This window comes from Gorilla gorilla, chromosome 20 (genome assembly GCF_029281585.2).
Source record: "Gorilla gorilla gorilla isolate KB3781 chromosome 20, NHGRI_mGorGor1-v2.1_pri, whole genome shotgun sequence".
Classification (NCBI taxonomy): domain Eukaryota; kingdom Metazoa; phylum Chordata; class Mammalia; order Primates; family Hominidae; genus Gorilla; species Gorilla gorilla.
This window is the reverse complement of record NC_073244.2, coordinates 20,162,447-20,183,449: the sequence shown is the minus strand read 5'-3', so window position 1 is coordinate 20,183,449 and position 21,003 is coordinate 20,162,447. Positions and strand designations below refer to the sequence as shown.

General features: G+C 50.9%; 1 protein-coding gene across 1 annotated transcript; it reads left to right on the top strand.

Annotated features, from left to right (window-relative positions):
• Nucleotides 1–3,071: 3,071 nt before the first annotated feature.
• Nucleotides 3,072–20,092, top strand: ASF1B (anti-silencing function 1B histone chaperone). Its single transcript, XM_019015553.4, has 4 exons — nt 3,072–3,571; nt 13,380–13,495; nt 17,902–18,078; nt 18,951–20,092. Exons 1-4 carry the CDS (start codon nt 3,463–3,465, stop codon nt 19,155–19,157), a joined length of 609 nt encoding a protein of 202 aa, XP_018871098.2. The 5' UTR covers nt 3,072–3,462; the 3' UTR covers nt 19,158–20,092.
• The last annotated feature ends 911 nt before the right edge of the window (nt 20,093–21,003 follow it).

The following is a 21,003-nucleotide window of genomic DNA, read 5'->3' as shown; positions in this document are numbered from 1 at the left end:
AGCGCCACGGAAATAATGCTGGTGGCTCATGAGCTTCTCAGGGGCTACGAAAAGGTCAGGGACAGGGATAAAGGGAAAAAAGTTCCACAATGCAAAGAGAAAACTACAAAGTTGGAATGAATAAATGTTTAATTAAGCATCTAGAAATGTGACATCATGACAACTGCATTAATCATTAAATTTAGTATTCATAAGCAATCGAATTACATTTGGAAATTAGATTTTCTCAAATCACAAATATCCCTAAGTATGCAATGACTGCCAAGAAATCAAGCGAATCATAAATGTGAGTTTCCTTGAAGCCAAATAATTTCAAAAGAATAAAAACAAAGCTTTCAATTTTTTAACAGCTAAAAAGAATTTTTCTTAACTTAATGTGAGATGTAGATACCAAAAATGGGCTAGGCGCTGTAATCCCAGCACTTAAGGACAAGATAGGTGGACTGCTTGAGGCCAGGAGTTTCAAGACCAGCCTGGGCAACAGAGAGACCCTGTCTCTACAAAAAATTTAAAAAGTAAAACAGGCAGGGCACGGTGGCTCATGCCTGTAATCTCAGCACTTTGGGCGGCCGAGGTGAGTGGATCACCTGAGGTCAGGAGTTTGAGACAAGCCTGGCCAACACAGTGAAACCCCGTCTTTACTAAAAATACAAAAATTAGCTGGGTAAGGTAGCGTGTGCCTGTAGTCCCAGCTACTCGGGAGGCTGAGGTGGGAGAATCGCTTGAAGCTGGAAGCAGGAGGTTGCAGTGAGCTGAGATTGCGCCACTGCACTCCAGCCTGAGTGACAGAGCAAGACTCCCTCTAAAAAAAATAAATAAATAAAATAAAATAAAACAAATTAGGCATGGTGGCACGCACTGGTGATCCCAGCCACTCAGGAGGCTGAGGTGGGAGGATCACTTGAGCCCAAGAGTTCCAGGTTATAGTGAGCCACGATTATGCCACTTGCACTCCAGCCTGGGCAACAGACCTCTATTAAAAAAAAAAAAAATCCCATAGGAACTGGATTGTTTAAAAAGAAAAGGAAAAGGAAAACATACTAGCACAGTGAGTGAGTCCTAGTGAGCCCACAGAGGTGACTGGGTAAGAAATACTAGTGCCTTGGCTCAGTGCTGTTCAGGTGTATGGCCTGTGAGTTTGAACACTGTCCAGAGCACCCTTAGAAAGGCCTCTCTGGGGAGAGGACATTTGAACAGAGACTTGAATGACAAGAAGGCATAAGCCATGCCAAGAGCCTAGGAGAAGAGGTTCTGGGCAGAGGCTTTGCACTGGGAGTGGCTTGTCAGAATTTTAACAAAAAGAGGGTTACTTAGCCTGGTTTGAAGTTGGAGCTGGGTGGTTAACAGGAGACAAAGCATAGAGTTTCAAAGACAATGCTCTCATCCGGAGAAGTGACCTGGTCAAATGTGTTTCTGACCTTCGCCGTCCAGTAATACGAGCCACTTGTCACACGGGCTCAGGAGCACTCAACTGCGGCTATCAAGACAGCTAAACTGAACTTTCTTTTTTAAAATTTAATTTTTAGAGACAGGGTCTCACTCTGACACTCAGGCTGGAGTTTAGTGGCTGGAGCATCCTGGGCTCAAGAGATCCTCCTGCCTCAGCTTCGGGAGTAGCAGACACTACAGGTATGCACGACCACACCTGGCTTATTCTTTTATTTTTTGTAGATATGAGGTCTTGTTATGTTGCCCAGGCTGATCTTGAACTCCTGGCCTCAAGAAATCCTCCATGACCAGCCTCTAAAATTACAAATAATAAAAAAAAAAGATATGGCCGGGCACAGTGGCTCACGCCTGTAATCCCAGCACTCTGGAAGGCCGAGGAGGGCGGATCACTTGAGGTCAGGAGTTCGAGACCAGCCTGGCCAACATGGTGAAACCCCGTCTCTACTGAAAATACAGAAAAAAAATTAGCTGGTTGTGGTGGTGGGCACCTGTAATCCCAGCTACTCAGGAGGCTGAGGCAGGAGAATCGCTTGAACCCGGGAGGTAGAGGTTGCAGTGAGCCAAGATCGCGCCATTGCACTCCAGCCTGAGTGACAGCGCGAGATTCCATCTCCAAAAAAAAAAAAAAAAAAAAAAGTGGCTTCCAAAAAATGTTAATTTTACACCTAATTTTGGTGCGCGGCTGGCATTATTTTTCCACTGGGCAGCGCTGATCGCCCGTGGGGGCAGAGACTCTGCGACCTGGAGTCTCCCAGGCCGGGGGCGACGGCCCAGACGGGATGCGGTGGAGAGAAGTTTCCGGATGTATTATGTGGTCATGAATCATGTCAGGGAATTGCCACGGCCCCCGTTGAATGGGGAGGCGCTGCCTCGGGCGCTGAGTAGCAGAGCCCGGACTCTGAACACTGGTCTGCCCCCGAACTGGAACTCCCATTTTCAGTACCGTCCGCTTGAAACCTCCCAAGAGCCCTCGAGGGGGCGAGAGCGGGATCCAAACCCCTCGGGGGCGAGAGCGGGATCCGAACCCCTCGGGGGCGAAAGCGGGATCCGAACCCCTCGGGGGCGAGAGCGGGATCCGAACCCCTCGGGGGCGAAAGCGGGATCCGAACCCGGCGGATTCCCGAGGTCCGAGGGCGCCTCGTGACCGCCACTCCGAACGTTCGCAACGTTCACAACGGACTCCCGGGCCGCTGGACCTCAAGGGTCAGGAGCCCCTCAGAAAAGCTCCAGGAAACGCTCACCTGTTGACAGACGCTGAGGCCGCAAACGCTCCTCCTCTCTCTTCACACTCGCCAACACCGCGGTGGCGCTCGACTTCCGCTTCTCTCCAGCGAATCCCCAGCTGAGCCTCCTTCTGCTCCCGCCACCTTTACCAGTCCAGCCAATAAACTCTCAGAAAACCCTCTTTATCTCCGCCCCACTCCCTCCTGCCAATCACTTCGGGTGCGAGCACCGCCCTTCCTGCCTTCTTTAGCGAGCGACGCGCGCCACCGCTCGGCGGTTGGCGGCGCTGCGCGCTGCGGGATGCATCTCCCGGAAAAGCAAGGCGAGGGGCGGGCCATGCCGGTGCGGGAACCCTCAGGATTGGCCAGAAGGAGGCCGGCGCTGTGACTCCGTCCATTCCCGCCGTTGACATCCAAGTCGGAGACGCTGGGGATTGGTTCCCAGCGGACACGCTAAGAAGCTTGGAGATAGTTTCGCCCTCCTCACACGCTGCGGAGAGGGAGCTCCGCTGATTGGTCCGGGGAGTCTGGGCGCGCGCCGATCGGCGCTCCAGGATTGGCTGAGGGGGTGCGCGCGCCGCCTTGGAGCGTTGGCGGTGATTGGCCAGAGGGCGGAGGCCGGCTATTTGAAGGCGGCGCGCGGACTAGGTGCGCACTTCAGTCCGCGGAGAGAAGAGGCGGGAGTGGACCTGATCAGCTCTACCCCACTGACCCCACCGGACCCAGGCGCGGCCTCCGCCACAGCCACAGCCCCTGCCCCTGCTGCGGCGCGGCGAGGCGAGGCGAGGCGATGGCCAAGGTGTCGGTGCTGAACGTGGCGGTCCTGGAGAACCCGAGCCCTTTCCACAGCCCCTTCCGGTTCGAGATCAGCTTCGAGTGCAGTGAAGCCCTGGCGGACGGTGAGGCTGGGCCTGTGCGGGGACCCCCACCCCCGGGCCGACCCCGGCCTCCCCTCAGAGAACCGCTCCCATGGCCAACTTGATCTCCCCCATGAAACCCCTCGTCCCCCTTCCGCCAACCCCGATCTCCCCCAGCCGGCCAGTCAACCGGATCTCCCGCTGGAGACCCCCCGCCACCAGCCAACACGGACCTCCCCGTGACCTCCTCCCCCAATGCCCGCCTTGACCTCCCGGGTGGAGACCCCCCGCCAGCTAACTCGGACCTCCCCGTGACCTCTTCCCCCACTGCCCGCCCCGACCTCCCCATAGAGATTAACCCCCTCCAAGCCCCATTTCCCGCGTGGGGAACCTCATCCATGTTTTTTCTCTGGAGCTCTTCCTAGGTACCCGTTTTCATGGGGAGACCTTCTCGGCCTCCGTTTCTTAACCCACGGAGATCTTCAGCCACCGTGGTTTCCCTGTGGCAAGACCCCCGCTTCAACCACCCACCCATTTTTGCCCACTTATTCCGTCTTTCCTGTAGTGAGATACTCACACCTCCCATTTTCCCTCTGGAGACCCCCAATATCCAGCCCCTTCCCATTTTCCCCAGGGGGAAATCCCAGCCATCTCCTATTTTCCCTATGGAGACCTCTCACCCAAGCTCCTTTCTCTCCTTGCCATGAAGACCCTTCCCTCCAGTAACCTTTTTTTCCTGTGAAAACCCCTCAACCCCTTTTCAGGACCTCTCTCACCCCCATCTTCCCATTTGTGTCCCACCAGTCCCCTCCCCAACCTGCCAATATTTCAATAACCCCACGCCCACCAGTTGCTGCTGCTTTTCTGCCCCAATGCACATACCCTGGAACCTGGTTTCTCTCCTTCATTGGGGCCCAACCCCCCTATGCTTGAGCTCTCCCTGGGAAAGGATGCTACCGTCTTTGAGGGGAACTTGGTCTCCCCAGCTCCCCTTCCCCACCTTTCTCTGTGGGCTTGGATAAACACACTGAGATCCGAGGGGTGGCATAGCCAGGCAGGCATTAGCTAGTTCTCCAGGTTTGCCCACCCGTTTCCAGCTGAGTTACTGCAGCATTTTTTTCTGTCACTTTTTCTTTCTTCTTCTTCCTCCTTCTTCCTCTTCTTTTTTTTTTTTTTTTTTTTTTTTTGAGACAGTCTCGCTCTGTTGCCCAGGCTGGAGTGCAATGGCACGATCTCGGCTCACTGCAATCTCCACCTCCCGAGTTCAAGCGATTCTTCTGCCTCAGCCTCCCGAGTAGCTGGGACTACAGGCGCCTGTCACCACGCCCAGCTAATTTTAGTATTTTTAGTGGAGGCAGCGTTTCACCATGTTAGCCAGGCTGGTCTCGAACTCCTGACCTCAAGTGATCCACCCGCCTTGGCCTCCCAAACTGCTGGGATTACAGGCATGAGCCACCGCGCCCGGTCTTCTTCTTTTTTTAATATAGCTCGATAATCAGTGCCAAGCTCCCATTGCTTTTGATGGTCTGACCTAGTCTGGGGGGTGGGTGGATTGGGCTGAGCTGTGACGGGCTCCAGCTTCAAACAGTCGGCTGGAGCTTGGAGGTCACAGCCTCCTGTACCTCTTTTCCAAGGTGCTTCCGTAGATGTACTTATTAATCTGTGTGACTTAAAGGTGGACATGGCTCTCACAGATGAGAAGACAGGAGCCACAAAACGCAAAAGACCTTTCAAGTCAAGGCCTATACAAATCCAAAATCTAAGGTCACCTAGGGAGCCTTGGCACCACTAACAGGCAAGTCCTGCTTTCAGGAAGAAGTACTCCATTAGGCCATTTTTCTACTTGGTGGTTGAAAGAGAAAAGGCAGCAGCCGAGGAGGTGGTGATCTGGGGGCCTGTGAAGCTAGGATATGCTAACTAGTGCCTCTCGGGGGCAGGTAGGTGTTTTGCCCTCAAAGCTGGTCGCCTGGACTAGCTTGGAGCTGATAGAGTGAGATGTGGATGTGCGTTGGGTAGGCCAGTGGGTCTGTCTCTCCCCGGTCTTTCTCGCTCATTTTTAAATTAAGGAGTCTACTTGTGGCTAACTATAGAATATGCCGAGTTAAATCCTTTCTGCAACAAGGCAGCGGGTAAATAAATAAATAAAGTGTAGAATGACGCTGTGGAATAAGGTTTAATTTAAAAGCCAGGAGGAGATGGAAGGAAGTAATAGGTTGAAGGATTCCCAGCTCCCCGACGGCAGGAGATCAGGTTTCAATCAGCCTGTTTGTGTTCCTTGCATTTAAAAATGGTTGCGCGGTCATTATCTGGTACTTCTACTCCTAGGAAGCCCCTGCCCTGTGACTTTACTAACTTATTTATAGAATTAGAGCCGGAAGGGCTAAATTCAACCTGCTGGTCCTTTTTTTGTTCTTTTGGAGACGAAGTCTCGCTCTTGTCCCCCAGGCTGGAGTGCAGTGGCGCAATCTTGGCTCACTGCAACCTCCACCTCCCAGATTCAAGCGATTCTCCTGCCTCAGCCTCCCGAGCAGCTGGGATTACAGGCGCCTGCTATGACGCCTGGCTAATTTTTGTATTTTTAGTAGAGACGGGGGTTTCACCATCTTGGCCAGGCTGGTCTTGAACTCCTGACCTCAGGTGATCCGCCCGCCTCAGCCTCCCAAAGTGCTGGGATTACAGGCGTGAGCCACTGCGTCCAGCCTCTGCTGATCATTTTTTAATAGAAATGGAGTGACTTCACCAGAGTCACACAGCCAGTTTGTAGAAGTATTGGCACTGAAGTTTTGAATCTAAATTCTTTATCTTTGCTCCAATCCAGGGAAAGAAAGGAAGGATTCCCTGTTTCAGGGGTGGAGCATAGATAGGAATGACCACAGAATTTATTGCCTAATCAGGACACTCAAAACGCAGTGAAGGGAAGTGCTATTATTATTATTTATTTATTTATTTATTTATTTATTTTTGAGATGGAGTCTCGCTGTGTCACCCAGGCTGGAGTGCAGTGGCGTGATCACGGCTCATTGCAAGCTCCGCCTCCCGGGTTCACGCCATTCTCCTGCCTCAGCCTCCCAAGTAGCTGGGACTACAGGCGCCCGAAACCATGCCCAGCTAACTTTTTGGATTTTTAGTAGAGACGGGGTTTCACTGTGTTACCCAGGATGGTCTCGATTTCCTGACCTCATGATCCGCCCGCCTCGGCCTGGGATTACAGGCGTGAGCCACCGTGCCCGTCCTATGATTATGATGATGATGATTATTATTATTAGAAATGGAATCTCACTATGTCACCCAGGCTACAGTGCAGTGGTGCGATCTCAGCTCACTGCAATCTCCACCTCTCGAGTTCAAGCGATTCTCTGGCCTCAGTATCCCAAGTAGTTGGGATTACAAGCTTGAGCCACCATGCCCGGCTAATTTTTGTGTCTTTAGTAGAGACGAGGTTTCACCATGTTGGCCAGGCTGGTCTCAAACCTGATCGCAAGTGATCTGCCCACTTCAGCCTCCCAAAGTGCTGGGATTACACTTTGAATCCTAAGCGCCTGGCCAGAGAATGCTATTGTTAATTGTACCTGGATGATAAAGCTTTTCCTTCGAGTAACTCAAGTGAGAAATCCTGGCTCTTCCAGTCCTAGGGCTCTCTCTGACTGATCTGCCAGCTTGCTTTCTGCCTCCTTCTGGACTCATCTCCATGAAAAAGGGAGAATCCGCCTCACTCTCAGCAGCGTCAACTGAAAATCTGACAAAACCCCCAACCCAGCTGTGTGAGGTGGCTCATGCCTGTAATTCCAGCACTTTGGGAGGCTAAGGAAGGAGGATCTCTTGAGCCCAGGAATTTGGGCCAGCCTGGGTAACATAGCAAAACCTTGTCTCTACAGAAACATCAAAAAATTAACGTGGCTTGGTGGCACGTGTCTGTGGTCCCAGCTACTCAGGAGGCTGAAGTGGGAGGATTGCATGAGCCCAGGAGGTCAGGGCTGCAGTGAGCCATGACTGCACCACTGCACTCCAACCTGGGTGAGAGAGCAAGACCCCCATCTCAAAAAAAAAAAAAAAACCACCCTAACCCCTAAGCCCCAGTTGGGTGACCCCTATTTCTCAGGGGCCCCAAGCCCCCTTTGCACTTTTATCTTCCACATCTGGAAATAGATTTTTCCACATTTAGCTGAGAAATTCAACAGACACTGGTTGAATAAGTCATAGAAGCCAGATGTTCTGACCCAGAAATAACGAAGTTGTTATGGCAGCAGAGCTCATCTTTGATTATGAACAAAGGCAAAAAGCAAACAAACAAAGGAGGCTGGGCATGGTGGCTCACGCCTGTAATCCCAGCACTTTGGGAGACCAAGGCGGGCAGATTACCTGAGGTCAGAAGTTCGAGACCAGCCTGGCCAACATGGTGAAACCCCGTCTCTACTAAAAATACAAAAAATTAGCCGGGTGTGGTGGCGGGCACCTGTAGTCCCAGCTACTCGGGAGGCTGAGGCAGGAGAATGGCGTGAACCCAGGAGGCAGAGCTTGCAGTGAGCCGAGATTGCGCCACTGCACCCCAGCCTGGGCAACAAAGCAAGACTCCATCTCAAAAAAAAAAAAAAAAGAAAAAGCCAGGTGTGGTGGCTCATACCTGTAATCCCAGCACTTTGGGAGGCCGAGGCGGATGGATCACAAGGTCAGGAGTTCGAGACCAGCCTAACCGACATGGTGAAACCCCGTCTCTACTAAAAATACAAAAATTAGCCAGGCATGGTGGCGCGCAGCTATAATCCCAGCTACTCAGGAGGCTGAGGCAGAAGAATTGCTCGAACCCAGGAGGCAGAGGTTGCAGTGAGCTGAGATTGTGCCACTGCACTCCAACCTGGGTGACAGAGCGAGACTCTGTTTCAAAAAAAAAAAAGAAAAAAAAAATGGCCAGGCACAGTGGCTTACCCCTGTAATCCCAGCATTTTGGGAGACCAAGACAGGTGGATCATCTGAGGTCAGGAGTTTGAGACCAGCCTGGACAATGTGGTGAAACCCTGTCTCTACTAAAAATACAAAAGTTAGCCGGGCTTGGTGGCAGGTGCCTGTAGTCCCAACTACTTGGGAGGCTGAGGCAGGAGAAGCGCTTGAACCCGGGAGATGGAAATTGCAGTGAGCCCAGATTGCGCCATTGCACTCCAGCCTGGGCGACAGAGCAAGACTGTCTCAAAAAAACAACAACAAAAAAAAAGCAGGAAGCAGACTTTTTAGCTAGTTCAGCTACAATAATTGTGTACATGTCTTTAGTCTTATCATTTATATATATATATATATACACATACACACAGTGGAGGTATGTCTTGCACAGGGACTAGCTTGTGAAGTTAGCACAGAGAGATAACATGGGACACAGTTGAGTTGCCTTGACATTGCTCAGAAGGTTAGGTACACACGTCATATGTACAGCTGTGTCCTGTACTCATAGCTATGAGTTCCTGCTGTATTGGTGATTTGTGTCCCATGTATAATTCTAAAGAAAGATTATATTTAGAGATGAAATCATACACGTATGTCTCTACTTATAACACTGCAGCCAGATTTTTTTTTTTTTTTTAAAGAGATAGGGTGTCACTATGTTGCCCAGACTGGACTTGAACTCCTGGGCTTAAGCAGTCCTCCCACCTCAGCTTCCTAAGTAGCTGGAACCACAGGTGTACATCACCATGCCTGGGCACTTCAGCAAATTTAAGATGATTCTCGACTGGGCATAGTGGCTCACGCCTGTAATCCCAGCATTTTGGGAGGCCGAGGCAGGCGGATCACGAGGTCAGGAGATCGAGACCATCTTGGCTAACACAATGAAACCCCGTCTCTACTAAAAATAGAAAAAAAAATTGGCCGGGCGTGGTGGCGGGCGCCTGTAGTCCCAGCTGATTGGGAGGCTGAGGCACAAGAATGGCATGAACCCGAGAGGCGGAGCTTGCAGTGAGCCGAGATCGTGCCACTGCACTCTAGTCTGGGCGACAGAGCGAGACTCCGTGTCAAAATAAAATAAAATAAATTAGAATTACAGGTGCATACCACCATGCCCAGCTAATTTTTTATATTTTTAGTAGAGATGGAGTCTCACTCTGTCACCCAGGCTGGAGTGCAGAGGCATGATCTCAGCTCACTGCAACCTCCGCCTCCCAGGTTCAAGCAGTTCTCCTGCCTCAGCCTCCCAAGGAGCTGAGACTACAGGGGCATGCCACCACGCCTGGCTAATTTTTTGTATTTTTTGTATCGCCACGTTGCCCAGGCTGATCTGGAACTTCTGAGCTCAAGCAATCCACCCGCCTCAGCCTCCCAAAGTGCTAGGATTACAGGCATGATCCAATGATCCACCTCACCTGGCCCTATACCTATAACTCTTTTTTTCTTCCTTTCTTTCCTTCTTTCTTTTTTTTTTTTTTTGATGGAGGCTGGCTCTGTTGCCCAGTCTGGAGTGCAGTGGCATGATCTCGGCTCACTGCAATCTCTGCTGCCTCCCAGGTTCAAGCAGTTCTTATGCCTCAGACTCCTGAGTAGCTGGAATTACAGGTGCACACCATCATGCCCAGCTAAATTTTTATATTTTTAGTGGAGATGGGGTTTCACCATGTTGCCCAGGTTGGTCTCGAACTCGTGAGCTCAGGCAATCTGCCTGCCTCAGCCTCCCAAAGTGCTAGGATTACAGGTGTGAGCCGCCGTGCCCAACCAGCTTCTGTAACTCTTGAGTCAGTATTTCTCTACAGCCCTTAGTTAATTCTCCAGTTTCTTTCCAACCCTGGTTAAAGAGCCATTTCAGCCCATGTGCCTGACAGTCAACACAGTACATTTTTTCTTTTTCTTTTTTTTCCTTTGAGATAGGGTCTCTGTCGTCCAGGCTGGAGTGCAGTGGCTCGATCATGGCTCACTGCAGCCCTGAACTCCTAGGCTCAAGTGATACTCCAACCTTAGCCTCCCACATAGCTGGGACCACCGGCACGCGCCACCACACCCAATTAATTTTGTTGATTTTTAATAGAGTCGAGTCTCCCTATGTTGCAGGGGCCCATTTATTTCGGCGAGTTTCCACATGCTCTTTGTTTAGGTTTTGCCAATTAGTATTGACCTCAGCTGGACAACATCAGGCGCTTGTGGGTACACTTTAGTCTTTTTTGTCTACCTTCCCAGGACATGAATTAAATGCACCCGTACAGGATTCTACCGGCTATGAGAGGAAAGGGCTGAAGGATATATACCAAAATGATACAACTGCTTTAGAAAAGAGAGAGCAGGGCTGGCTGGCTTTTCTGTCTTCCCCCAAAACTTGATTCCAGTTGTGTCACTACTTGTAACAAAAATAAATCAACAGGCTGGACATGATGGCTCAGACAAATTCCAGCACTTTGGGAGGCCAAGGCGGGAGGATTGCTTGAGACCAGGCTGGGCAACCAAGCAAGACCTCATCTCTAAAAACAATTTAAAAATTCCCTGGGCGTGTGGCACGAGCCTGTGGTCCCAGCTACTTGGGAGGCTAAGGCAGGAGAATCACTTGAGCACAGGAATTTGTGGCTGTAGTGAGCTATGATTACGCCACTGCACTGCAGCCTGGGTGACGGACCAAGACCCCATCTCCAGTGAAAAAAGTCAACTTCCTCCCTGCAAATAGTAAGAGGTTAGTTCGACCAAACACCTTTGAGTTCAATGGTCACCTGTATCCTACAGACCTGCTATAGGGTTCCTGAGTGAAACCACAAAGGGACAGGCAGCCAGTGCATCAAAGAAGGGCATGGGGCTCAGGTGACAAGCCTCTGTAGTCATGACCTGGCAGCAGCATGCTTCCAAAGTTGGATGCTCTTGTGGGACACTGGACCAAGGAACAGGGCAGCTTCTGAGAGAGTTTGCTTCCTGTGAAAATCACAGCTTGTGAAACTTCCCCCAGCTGCTAGAGCTGAAGGGTTGTGTAATTTCTAAAGAGACAAAAATAAGTTTCAAGCCTCTTGCCAAGCCTCCCTGTACCAGCATGACCTTGCCCCTGATACACTTGGACCTCCTGCAAGAGGCCATGTTGACCGGAATTTCCTGTGATTGACAGCCAGAGGCTCCATAAGCACTTTCCTTTCATCTCAATGGAGCATATTCAGGGGAGGGAGCCCTCCTGCTGGATGGGGTGCAAGAGTTAGGGTTTGAGGCTGGGCACGGTGGCTCACACCTGTAATCCCAGCACTTTGGGAGGCAGAGGTGGATGGATGACCTGAGGTCAGGAGTTCGAGACCAACCTGGCCAACATGGTGAAACCCCATCTCTACTAAAAATACAAAAAATTAGCCGGCTGTGGTGGCGGGCGCCTGTAATCCCAGCTACTCAGGAGGCTGAGGCAGGAGAATCACTTGAACCCGGGAGGCAGAGGTTGCAGTGAGTCGAGATCTCACCATTGCACTCTAGCCTGGACAACAAGAGTGAAACTGTCAAAAAAAAAAAAAAAAAGTGTTTGGAGGATCACCCTCGGGATGCCACATTTGTTGACTGAGTTGCCCAAATGTCTCAAAGTAGGCATGACTTGGTGCCAGATCTGGAAGACCAGGGTGGCTGGCTCCCTGAGCAGCCTCACCTTCCCCCTCCTGCAGGCTGGCTTTCCTGCCGGATTGGAATCTGCCACCCTGCCCCAGTTGTCGAGGGATCCACTTCGTTGAGTGGCACCGGTCCCTGTGTGTGAAAGAGGATGCTGCTTCCTATCCCAGCACCCAGTGGGCAGGGCCCTGAAATGACCCAACTCCCTGCCGTTCCCTTCTCAGCACGTCTGTGTCACGTGGCTCTTAATTCAGCCTCTGCCATACAGTTCACACTCAGGCCTTGAGAGGCCCAGGTTTCCCCAGAGGTACAGTCAAGGTCACCTGTCATAGCTAGGCTTACAAAACAGAATTCCCTAATGGAGGTAGAGCTTTGTGCCCACCTCAGCATTTAAGACTGCAGTGCCTGGCACTAAGTGTCTGAGAGATGGAATAACAGTCTTTTAACATATTAAGGATCTGTCTAAAATTACCACAAGGCTGGGCACAGCAGCCCACAACTGTGATCCCAACATGGTGGGAGTCCGAGGCAGGAGGATCGCTTGAGCCCAGGAGCTTGAGGCTACAGTGAGCCATGAACATCCCGCTGCACACCAGCCTAGGCAACAGAGGGAGACTGTCTCAAAAAATAAGTAAATAAAAATAAAATAGAAGATGTGGCCGGGCGCAGTGGCTCACACCTGTAATCCCACCAGTTTGGAAGGCTGAGGCGCGCAGATCACTTGAAGTCAGGAGTTGGATACCAGCTTGGCCAACATGGTGAAACCCCATCTCTACTAAAAATACAAAAACAGGCCAAGTACAGTGGCTCACACCTGTCATCCCAGCACTTTGGGAGGCCGAAGCGGGTGGATCACCTGAGGTCAGGAGTTCTAAACCAGCCTGATCAACATAGTGAAACCCTGTCTCTACTAAAAATAAAAAAATTAGCGAGCCATGATGGCAGGTGCCTGTAATTCCAGCTACTCAGTAGGCTGAGACAGGAGAATTGCTTGAACCTGGGAGGCAGAGATTGCAGTGAGCCAAGATCACACCATTGTACTCCAACCTGGGTGACAAGAGTGAAACTCCATCTCAAAAAAGAAAAAAAAAAATTAGCTAGGTGTGGCAGCGGGCACCTATAATCCCAGCCACTCGGGAGGCTGAGGTATGAGAATCACTGGAACCTGGGAGGCAGAAGTTGCAGTGAGCCGAGATCGCATCACTGTATTCTAACCTGTGTGACAGAACGAGACTCCATCTCAAAAAAAAATACAAGAGCCTTTCCCTGCCTTCTTGCTGTTGAGCTATTTCAATTTGTTAACCCTCCTATGTCTTTGCAGACCTGGAGTGGAAGATCATTTATGTTGGCTCGGCTGAGAGTGAGGAATTTGATCAGATCCTAGACTCGGTGCTGGTGGGCCCTGTGCCAGCAGGGAGACACATGTTTGTCTTTCAGGTAAGAAAGATGAGGCCTTAGGCCTTAGCCCTTGATTCCTAGAAACATCCTCTTTTACCTGAAATCCCACAGAGTGCTTCAGGAATCAAAAGTTCAAGTTCAGCTGGGCACGGGCTCACGCCTATAGACCCAGCTACTCCAGGGACTGAGGTGAGAGGATTGCTTGAGCCCAGGAGTCTGAGGCTGCAGTGAGCCACTGCACTCCAGCCTAGGCAACAGAGTGAGACCCTGTCTCTAAAAAAAGAAAAAAACAAGTATTAAAAAAATAGAGGCCGGGCACAGTTGCTCACACCTGTAATCCCAGCACTTTGGGAGGCCAAGGTGGGAGGATTGCTTGAGGCCAGGAGTTTGAGACCAGCCAGGGCAATATAGTGAGACCGCATCTCTACAAAAAATTTAAAAATCAGCAGAGCATGGTGGTGTGCGCCTGTAGTCTCAGATATTTGGGAGGCTGAAATGGGAGGATCACTTGAGCCTGGGAGATGGAAGCTACAATGAGCCAAGACCACACCACTGCACTCCAGCCTGGGCAACAGTAAGACCCTGTCTCAATCAATCAATTAAAACAAATTTAAAAGTTCAGGTTCAAATCCTAGTTCTACTGTCAGGAACTATCTGACCTCTCAGAGGCCGTCAGGCCCTCCCTTCCCCCACGTCTGTGTCAAAGCTGCCACTGATTTACAGGCAATTCTCATTATTCACAAGAGTTACGTTCTATAAAGTTGCCGCGAACACTGAATTAGTGAATACTGAACCATTGCCCCAGGGGAAATACAGGGTTAGATTCTTGGAAGTCATGTTTTCGTCAGCTTGTTAATACGTAAACTTGTATGTGTGTTTCTGCTGAAAAGACACCAGGCCGGCTATGATAGCTCAAACCTGTAATCCCAGCACTTTGGGAGGCTGAGGTGGGTGGATCGCCTGAGGTCAGTAGTTCAAGACCAGCCTGGCCAGTGTGATGAAACCCCGTCTCTACTAAAAATACAAAAATCAGCCAGGTGTGGTGGCGCATGCCTGTAATCCCAGCTACTCGGGAGGCTGCGGCGGGAGAATCGCTTGAACCTGGGAGGTGGAGATTGCAGTGAGCTGAGATCGCACCAGTGCACTCCAGCCTGGGTGATACAGCGATACTCTGTCTCAGAAAAAAAGGAAAGACACCTTATTTAATATATACAGTGGTTCATTTATGTTGAATTCACAGCCAACAGCACTATAACTCTCCTGAATGAAACTTCTCTAATACGCATATTTTCCATAAGGCCTTTCTTGTACCCTACACTGCACTTCAGCACTACCGTTGGGTGCCATCATAGACAGCAAACTCACCAACAAAAAGCACAAAACATGGAAAAAAGCACTAAGTAGGCTGAGGAAAGGACACTCATTCACAGTGAGAGCTGACACCAGAAGACAGAGTGTTGCCTTGTTTGACCTCAGGTGGGAACAGGCGTGGTAGGTAACTCTAGGTGGGAACAGGCATGGTAGGTAACTCCAGTTTTTCCCTGCTCTGTGCATGTCTGCAAGTGACTGTGAAAGCACGCAGGTGTTCATCTTGGGGTTACAAATAAATTTAGCAGGTAGGTGAACTTGCACATATGGAACCCATGAATAATGAGGATGGACTGTAACTCCTAAATGGCTCTCATGCAGCACCCCACCTGGGTTGTCAAATGTAGATTCTGGCCGGGTGTGGTGGCTTCCAGCACTTTGGGAGGCAGAGGCGGGAGGATTGCTTAAGGCCAGGAGTTCCAGACTAGCCTGGGCCACATAGCGAGACCCCCATCTCTACAAAAAATAAAAAAATTAGCCGGGTGTGGTGGCTTGCACCTGTCGTCCCAGCTACTTGGGAGGCTGAAGCAGGAGGCTTGCTTGAGCCTGAGAGTTTGAGGCTACAGCGAGCTATGATTGCACCTCTGCACTGCATTCTGGGTGACAGCGAGACCTGTCTCTACAAAAAATTAAAACATTAACCAGGCATAGTGATGCAGGCCTGTAGTGCCAGCTACTAGGAAGGCTGAAGCAGAAGACTCACTTGAGGCCAGGTGCCATGGCTCACACCTGTAATCTCAACACTTTGGGAGGCTGGGGCAGGCAGATCACTTGGGGTCAGGAGTTAAAGACTAGCCTGGCCAACATGGTGAAACCCCGTTTCTACTAAAAATACAAAAATTAGCTGGATGTGGTGGTGCATATTTGTTATCCTAGCTACTCGGGAGGCTGAGGCACGAGAATTATTTGAATCCGGGGGGCGGAAGTTACAGTGAGCTGAGATTGCGCCACTGCACTCGAGCCTGGGCAACAGAGTGAGACCCTGTCTCTAAAAAAAAAAAAAAAATAGGCTCGCTTGAGCCCAGGAGTTCCAGGAGTTTACAGTGATCTGTGATTGCACCACTGCACTCCAGTCTGGATGACAGAGGGAAATGCCATCTCTTTAAAAAAAGAAGGCCGGTGCAGTGGCTCACGCCTATAATCCCAGCACTTTGGAAGGCCAAGGTAGGCGGATCACGAGGTCAGGAGATTGAGACCATCTTGGCTAACATGGTGAAGCCCCGTCTCTACTAAAAAATACAAGAAATTAGCCAGGCCTGGTGGCGGGCACCTGTAGTCTCAGCTACTCAGGAGGCTGAGGCAGGAGAATGGCGTGAACCTGGGAGGCGGAGCTTGCAGTGAGCTGAGATCACGCCACTGCACTCCAGCCTGGGTGACAGAGCGAGACTCCATCTCAAAAAAAAAAAAAAAAAGAAGAAGAAAAAAACAAATGGAGATTCTGAGTTCTCCAGGTGATTTTTCAGGATCCTCTGCTCGGATACACTCCCTTACCTCCATCACTGCTGTTACCGCCCTAATCCAAGCTACCACATCCTATCTAACCCCTTCAGCCACCACTACTAAATCCACTGACAGGCCCTATCTACTCAACAGTCAGGACTGGCCTCCTGGGTGTGCAACCCAGGCAGCTGCACAGGACCCCACACTTGGTGCGATACTCTGCTGTCTGCTGTCACCGTCTGAAACCTACTAGCTTTTCTGGAGGGGCCTGGTGTTTTCATTTTGCATTGGTTTTATTTTGCACCAATTACGTGGCTGGTCTTGTTTGCATTAGTACACTCTGAATCTGTTCTTTACCGCCTGGTCTAAGCCAAGTCCACTGCCTCTCCAGGATGACTGGCGTAAGCCTTCTGCTCCACTATAGTCTCCTGTCACAGCTCCATACTTTGCCAGAGGCTTCTTTTCAGATCACAAGAGTGATGTGGCACTTAACCTCCTGCTTACTCTCTTGCCCTTTCCCAATCCCTTATCTGGCCCCCGGGTGGCCTGATACCACCTGCGTCACCTGTTCAGCTTCATGCCACTGTCCCCCGGCTCACCACACTCCTCCAGAGTACCACACACCTCTCCCTGCCACAGTCAACATTTTGTAGTCATTTGTGGGATTGATTCTGTGTTTCCATCAGTTGACAACTCCTGGCTGGGCACAGTGACTCACACCTGTAATCCCAGCCCTTTGGGAGGCTGAGGTGAGAGGATCGCTTGAGACCAGCCTGGGCAACATGGAGAAACCCTGTCTCTACAAAAAATAATTGGCTAGACATGTTGGCACACACCGTTGTCGCAGCTATTTGGGAGGCTGAAGCAGGAGGATTGCTTGAGCCCAGGAGTTCAAGGATGCAGTGAGCCATGATGGCGCCATTGCACTCCAGCCTGGGTAACAGAGGGAGGCCAGACCCAGTGTAAAAAAAAAAAAAAAAGTCCAGGCGCAATGGCTCACACCTGTAATCCAAACACTTTGGGAGGCCGGGGTGGGCAGATCACCTGAAGTCAGGAGTTTAAGACCAGCCTGGCCAACATGGTGAAATCCCGTCTCTACTAAAAATACAGAAAAAAGGCTGGGCGCAGTGGCTCACACCTGTAATCCCAACACTTTAGGAGTCCAAGACGGGTGGATCACCTGAGGTCAGGAGTTCGAGACCAGCCTGGCCAACATGGCGAAACCCCATCTCTACTAAAAATACAAAAATTAGCCGGGCATGGTGGTGGGCACCTGTAATCCCAGCTACTCGGGAGGCTGAGGCAGGAGAATCGCTTGAACCCGTGAGGCGGAGGTTGCAGTGAGCCGAGATCGCACCATTGCACTTCAGCCCGGGCAACAGAGCAAAACTCCATTAAAAAAAAAATACCAAAAAAAAAAAAGTTAGCTGGGTGTGGTGGTGTGTGCCTGTAGTCCCAGCTGCCTGGGATGCTGAGGCAGAATTGTTTGAACCCGAGAGGCAGAGGTAAAAAAAAGAAAACTGAGGGCAGAGAGCATACTTCTTGCTCAGTAAATACATGATGCTTAGGAATCTTTGTACTAATGACATCGAGGCATGGCTGTGGCACTGCTAACGCCTAGGATGTGTCTTCCCTAGGCCGACGCCCCCAACCCATCCCTCATCCCAGAGACTGATGCCGTGGGTGTGACTGTGGTCCTCATCACCTGCACCTACCATGGACAGGAGTTCATCCGAGTGGGCTACTACGTCAACAACGAGTACCTCAACCCTGAGCTGCGTGAGAACCCGCCCATGAAGCCAGATTTCTCCCAGGTGGGGCCTGTTTCCAATTCCTGCTTCCCACAAGGCCGTTCTTTATACTTGGGGGGAGTTCAGCCATTCAAATTGAGAGTCAAGGTCACTTCTTAAGGTTTTCAAGTAATATTCAGTTCTTACAGTACTGAGTTAGAACAGGAGAAAAAGACCTTTGTTTCTCAAAGGCATGTCTTATAGAATTAAGATTAGATAGGCCAGCCTGGGCAACATAGTGAGACCCTGTCCCTAACCCCCGCAAAAAAAAAAAAAAAAAAAATGAGCCAGACGTGGGTGGTGCGCTCTACTCTGGAGGCTGAGGTGGGAGGATCGCTTGAGCCCAGGAGTTTGAGGCTGCAGTGAGCTCAGATCGTGCCACTGCATCCCAGCCTGACCAACAGAGTGAGACTGTCCCTTAAAAAAAAAAAGAGGTCCTGGGCCAGGCGCAGTGGCTCACGCGTTGTAATCCCAGCACTTTGGGAGGCCGAGGCTGTCGGATCACCTGAGGTCAGGAGTTTGAGACCAGCCTGGCCAACATGGTGAAACCCCGTCTCTACTAAAAATATGAAAATGAGCCAGGTATGGTGCCTCGCACCTGTAGTCCCAGCTACACAGGAGGCTGAGGCAAGAGAATCACTTGAACCCGGAAGGCAAAGGTTGCAGTGAGACGAGATCACAGCATTGCACTCCAGCCTGGGCAACAAAAGCAAAACTCCGTCTCAAAAAATAAATAAATAAATAAATAAACAAGGTCCTGGCCACAGGTGTTTTCTGGAGTTCCATATGTAGGTTGCTTTTGCTGTGCTTGAGATGGGTGATTGGGGGTGTCCTGGCTCTATGGGAGCAAGGAGAGGGCGTACCTACAAGGGTTGACGTTCCTCTTCCTGCCCCAGCTCCAGCGGAACATCTTGGCCTCGAACCCCCGGGTGACCCGCTTCCATATCAACTGGGACAACAACACGGACAGGCTGGAGGCCATAGAGACCCAGGACCCCTCCCTGGGCTGTGGGCTCCCACTCAACTGCACTCCTATCAAGGGCCTGGGCCTCCCTGGCTGCATCCCTGGCCTCCTCCCTGAAAACTCCATGGACTGCATCTAACTGCAGGAACCCAGAGTGTCCCAGCACACCGGGAGGGGCAACCAGGCCTCCCAGTGAGTCCTGCAGGGCCCATCTAGAGGACTTTGGGGGCCATCAGCTGCATCCAGGTCTGTCAAACTCAGCCCCTAGGAAAGAACAGGCCTTGGGTCTCCCCTAGTCCTGGCCAGAAGGATGATCTCGCTTTTCCTCTACAGGCCTATAAGAAGCAGGTACTTCAGTTCTAAATTCTGACTTGTGTTCTTTTCGTCTTCATAAACTCTACCTAAGGCCACTGTGCCACTGTGCACCCTTGAGTACCAATGATCCAAAGCTTTTCCACAGACCTCCCTGGCCCACCTAGAGGCTTTCTTGGTCAGTGCCTGTCAAGGCTCCAGTCCTGCTGAGCCAAAGGCTTTGTCATTCCTTTCTCTTCCTGTACATCTGAGCAGATCCACTCCAGCTTTCCGGTGTCACAGGCGGGAATCTTGGTTAGTAGGTAGATTTAGATCCCATTTCTGTCCTGCTCCCAGGAAGATTCTTAGGTCCTCTTCAATCCAGCAGCCCCTGCCAGAGGTGGGATCAGCAGGATGCTGAGGAACCATGTTGCCTTTCCTGTCAATCACAGCCACCTTCCTGTTATCTCCTAAATGGATCTGGCTTTTCCTGGAGGCTGCTGTGGTTGGAAGATGGTATCAGAGGGCCTGCCTGGGCAGTCTGTCTCTGGGCCAGGGTCAGGGACCCTCTGCCTCTGGCAGCCTTAATCTGTCCTCTGCTAGGACCAGGGTGATTTCAAGCCAGGGAAGCAACTGGGACCCTGAAAACTGTCCCTTCCCAGCCCGCTCCCCCTCTCTGTGCCCTGGTCCCCTTGCTGCCATGTGGATGCTGTTGTGATTGCTGTTTGTATATTATCAAAATGTTTTTATATTAAAAATGTTTGGTTGGTCTGAAAATTAAAAGCACTTCGTTTAGAATGATTGTTTGTGCTTTTGTCTCTGGTGGACTGAAGCAACTTTGTCCACTCTCCCCCAGAAGTGGCCTCTTGCCCTGTCCAGTGGGTTGGCTGTCCCACGTCTTCTTCCCAGCTTCCTACTCCAGTCTTAATTGGTTCTACAGTTGTATTCCAGACTGAGGTTCCAGGAGGGGTTTTTCTTTGTCAAAACTTAAACCAGCTGTCCTGCAGATAGATTATAATGAGTGATTTCTCAGACTTTGCCCTTGACCCACAGGAAGAAATTAACATCGTGATCCCAACACACAAACAGCAATGCTTTTATTAAATTTTACTAAACCTTACCATGTATCTATCCATCCAGAGGCGGAGTGGTCAGCCATTTCCCCATAGTTCACAGAAAGGCTCTGACTCTCCCTCCCTGGAACTGTAGTTGATCTGGGAACATGGGGGCAGACAGCAGCTGGAGAAGGTGGAGGCTATTCAAGTCGAAGCAGCAGATCGGCTTGTAGTTAAGCCCAGCTAGCCCTTCCGAGTCGGGGTGACCTGGCTTCTCCCCTCCCCTGACCCTCTCTTAAGTGCTTCTCAATCAGGAGCAGTTCGGCCCTGCAAGAGCACATTCACCAATGTCAGGAGACAGCGGTTGCCACAGCCAGCAGGAAGATAGAGGAGGGGCTACTGGCATCCAGTGGGTAGAGGCGGGGGATGTTGCTCAACACCCAGTGGTGCACAAGACACCCCCCAGCAGAAAATGATCCAGCCTCACCGTCAGTAGTGTCGAAGTTGGGAAACCCCGACTGTCCTCTGCTAAGTGTGTACTGAAAGAGGATCCTGAAGGAAGGGGCAGGTTCCCTTCGCATTGCCCAGACAGGAAATACAGACGGGGAATAAGAGCAGGGAATCTGCCTGGCTGTACCC

Bases quoted from the DNA above. Each gene is read 5' to 3' on its own strand.
- ASF1B (XM_019015553.4), top strand. From the start codon at position 3,463: ATGGCCAAGGTGTCGGTGCTGAACGTGGCGGTCCTGGAGAACCCGAGC. The intron at 13,496-17,901 runs GTAAGAAAGATG...TGTCTTCCCTAG, and splicing joins GACACATGTTTGTCTTTCAG to GCCGACGCCCCCAACCCATC. The intron at 18,079-18,950 runs GTGGGGCCTGTT...TTCCTGCCCCAG, and splicing joins TGAAGCCAGATTTCTCCCAG to CTCCAGCGGAACATCTTGGC.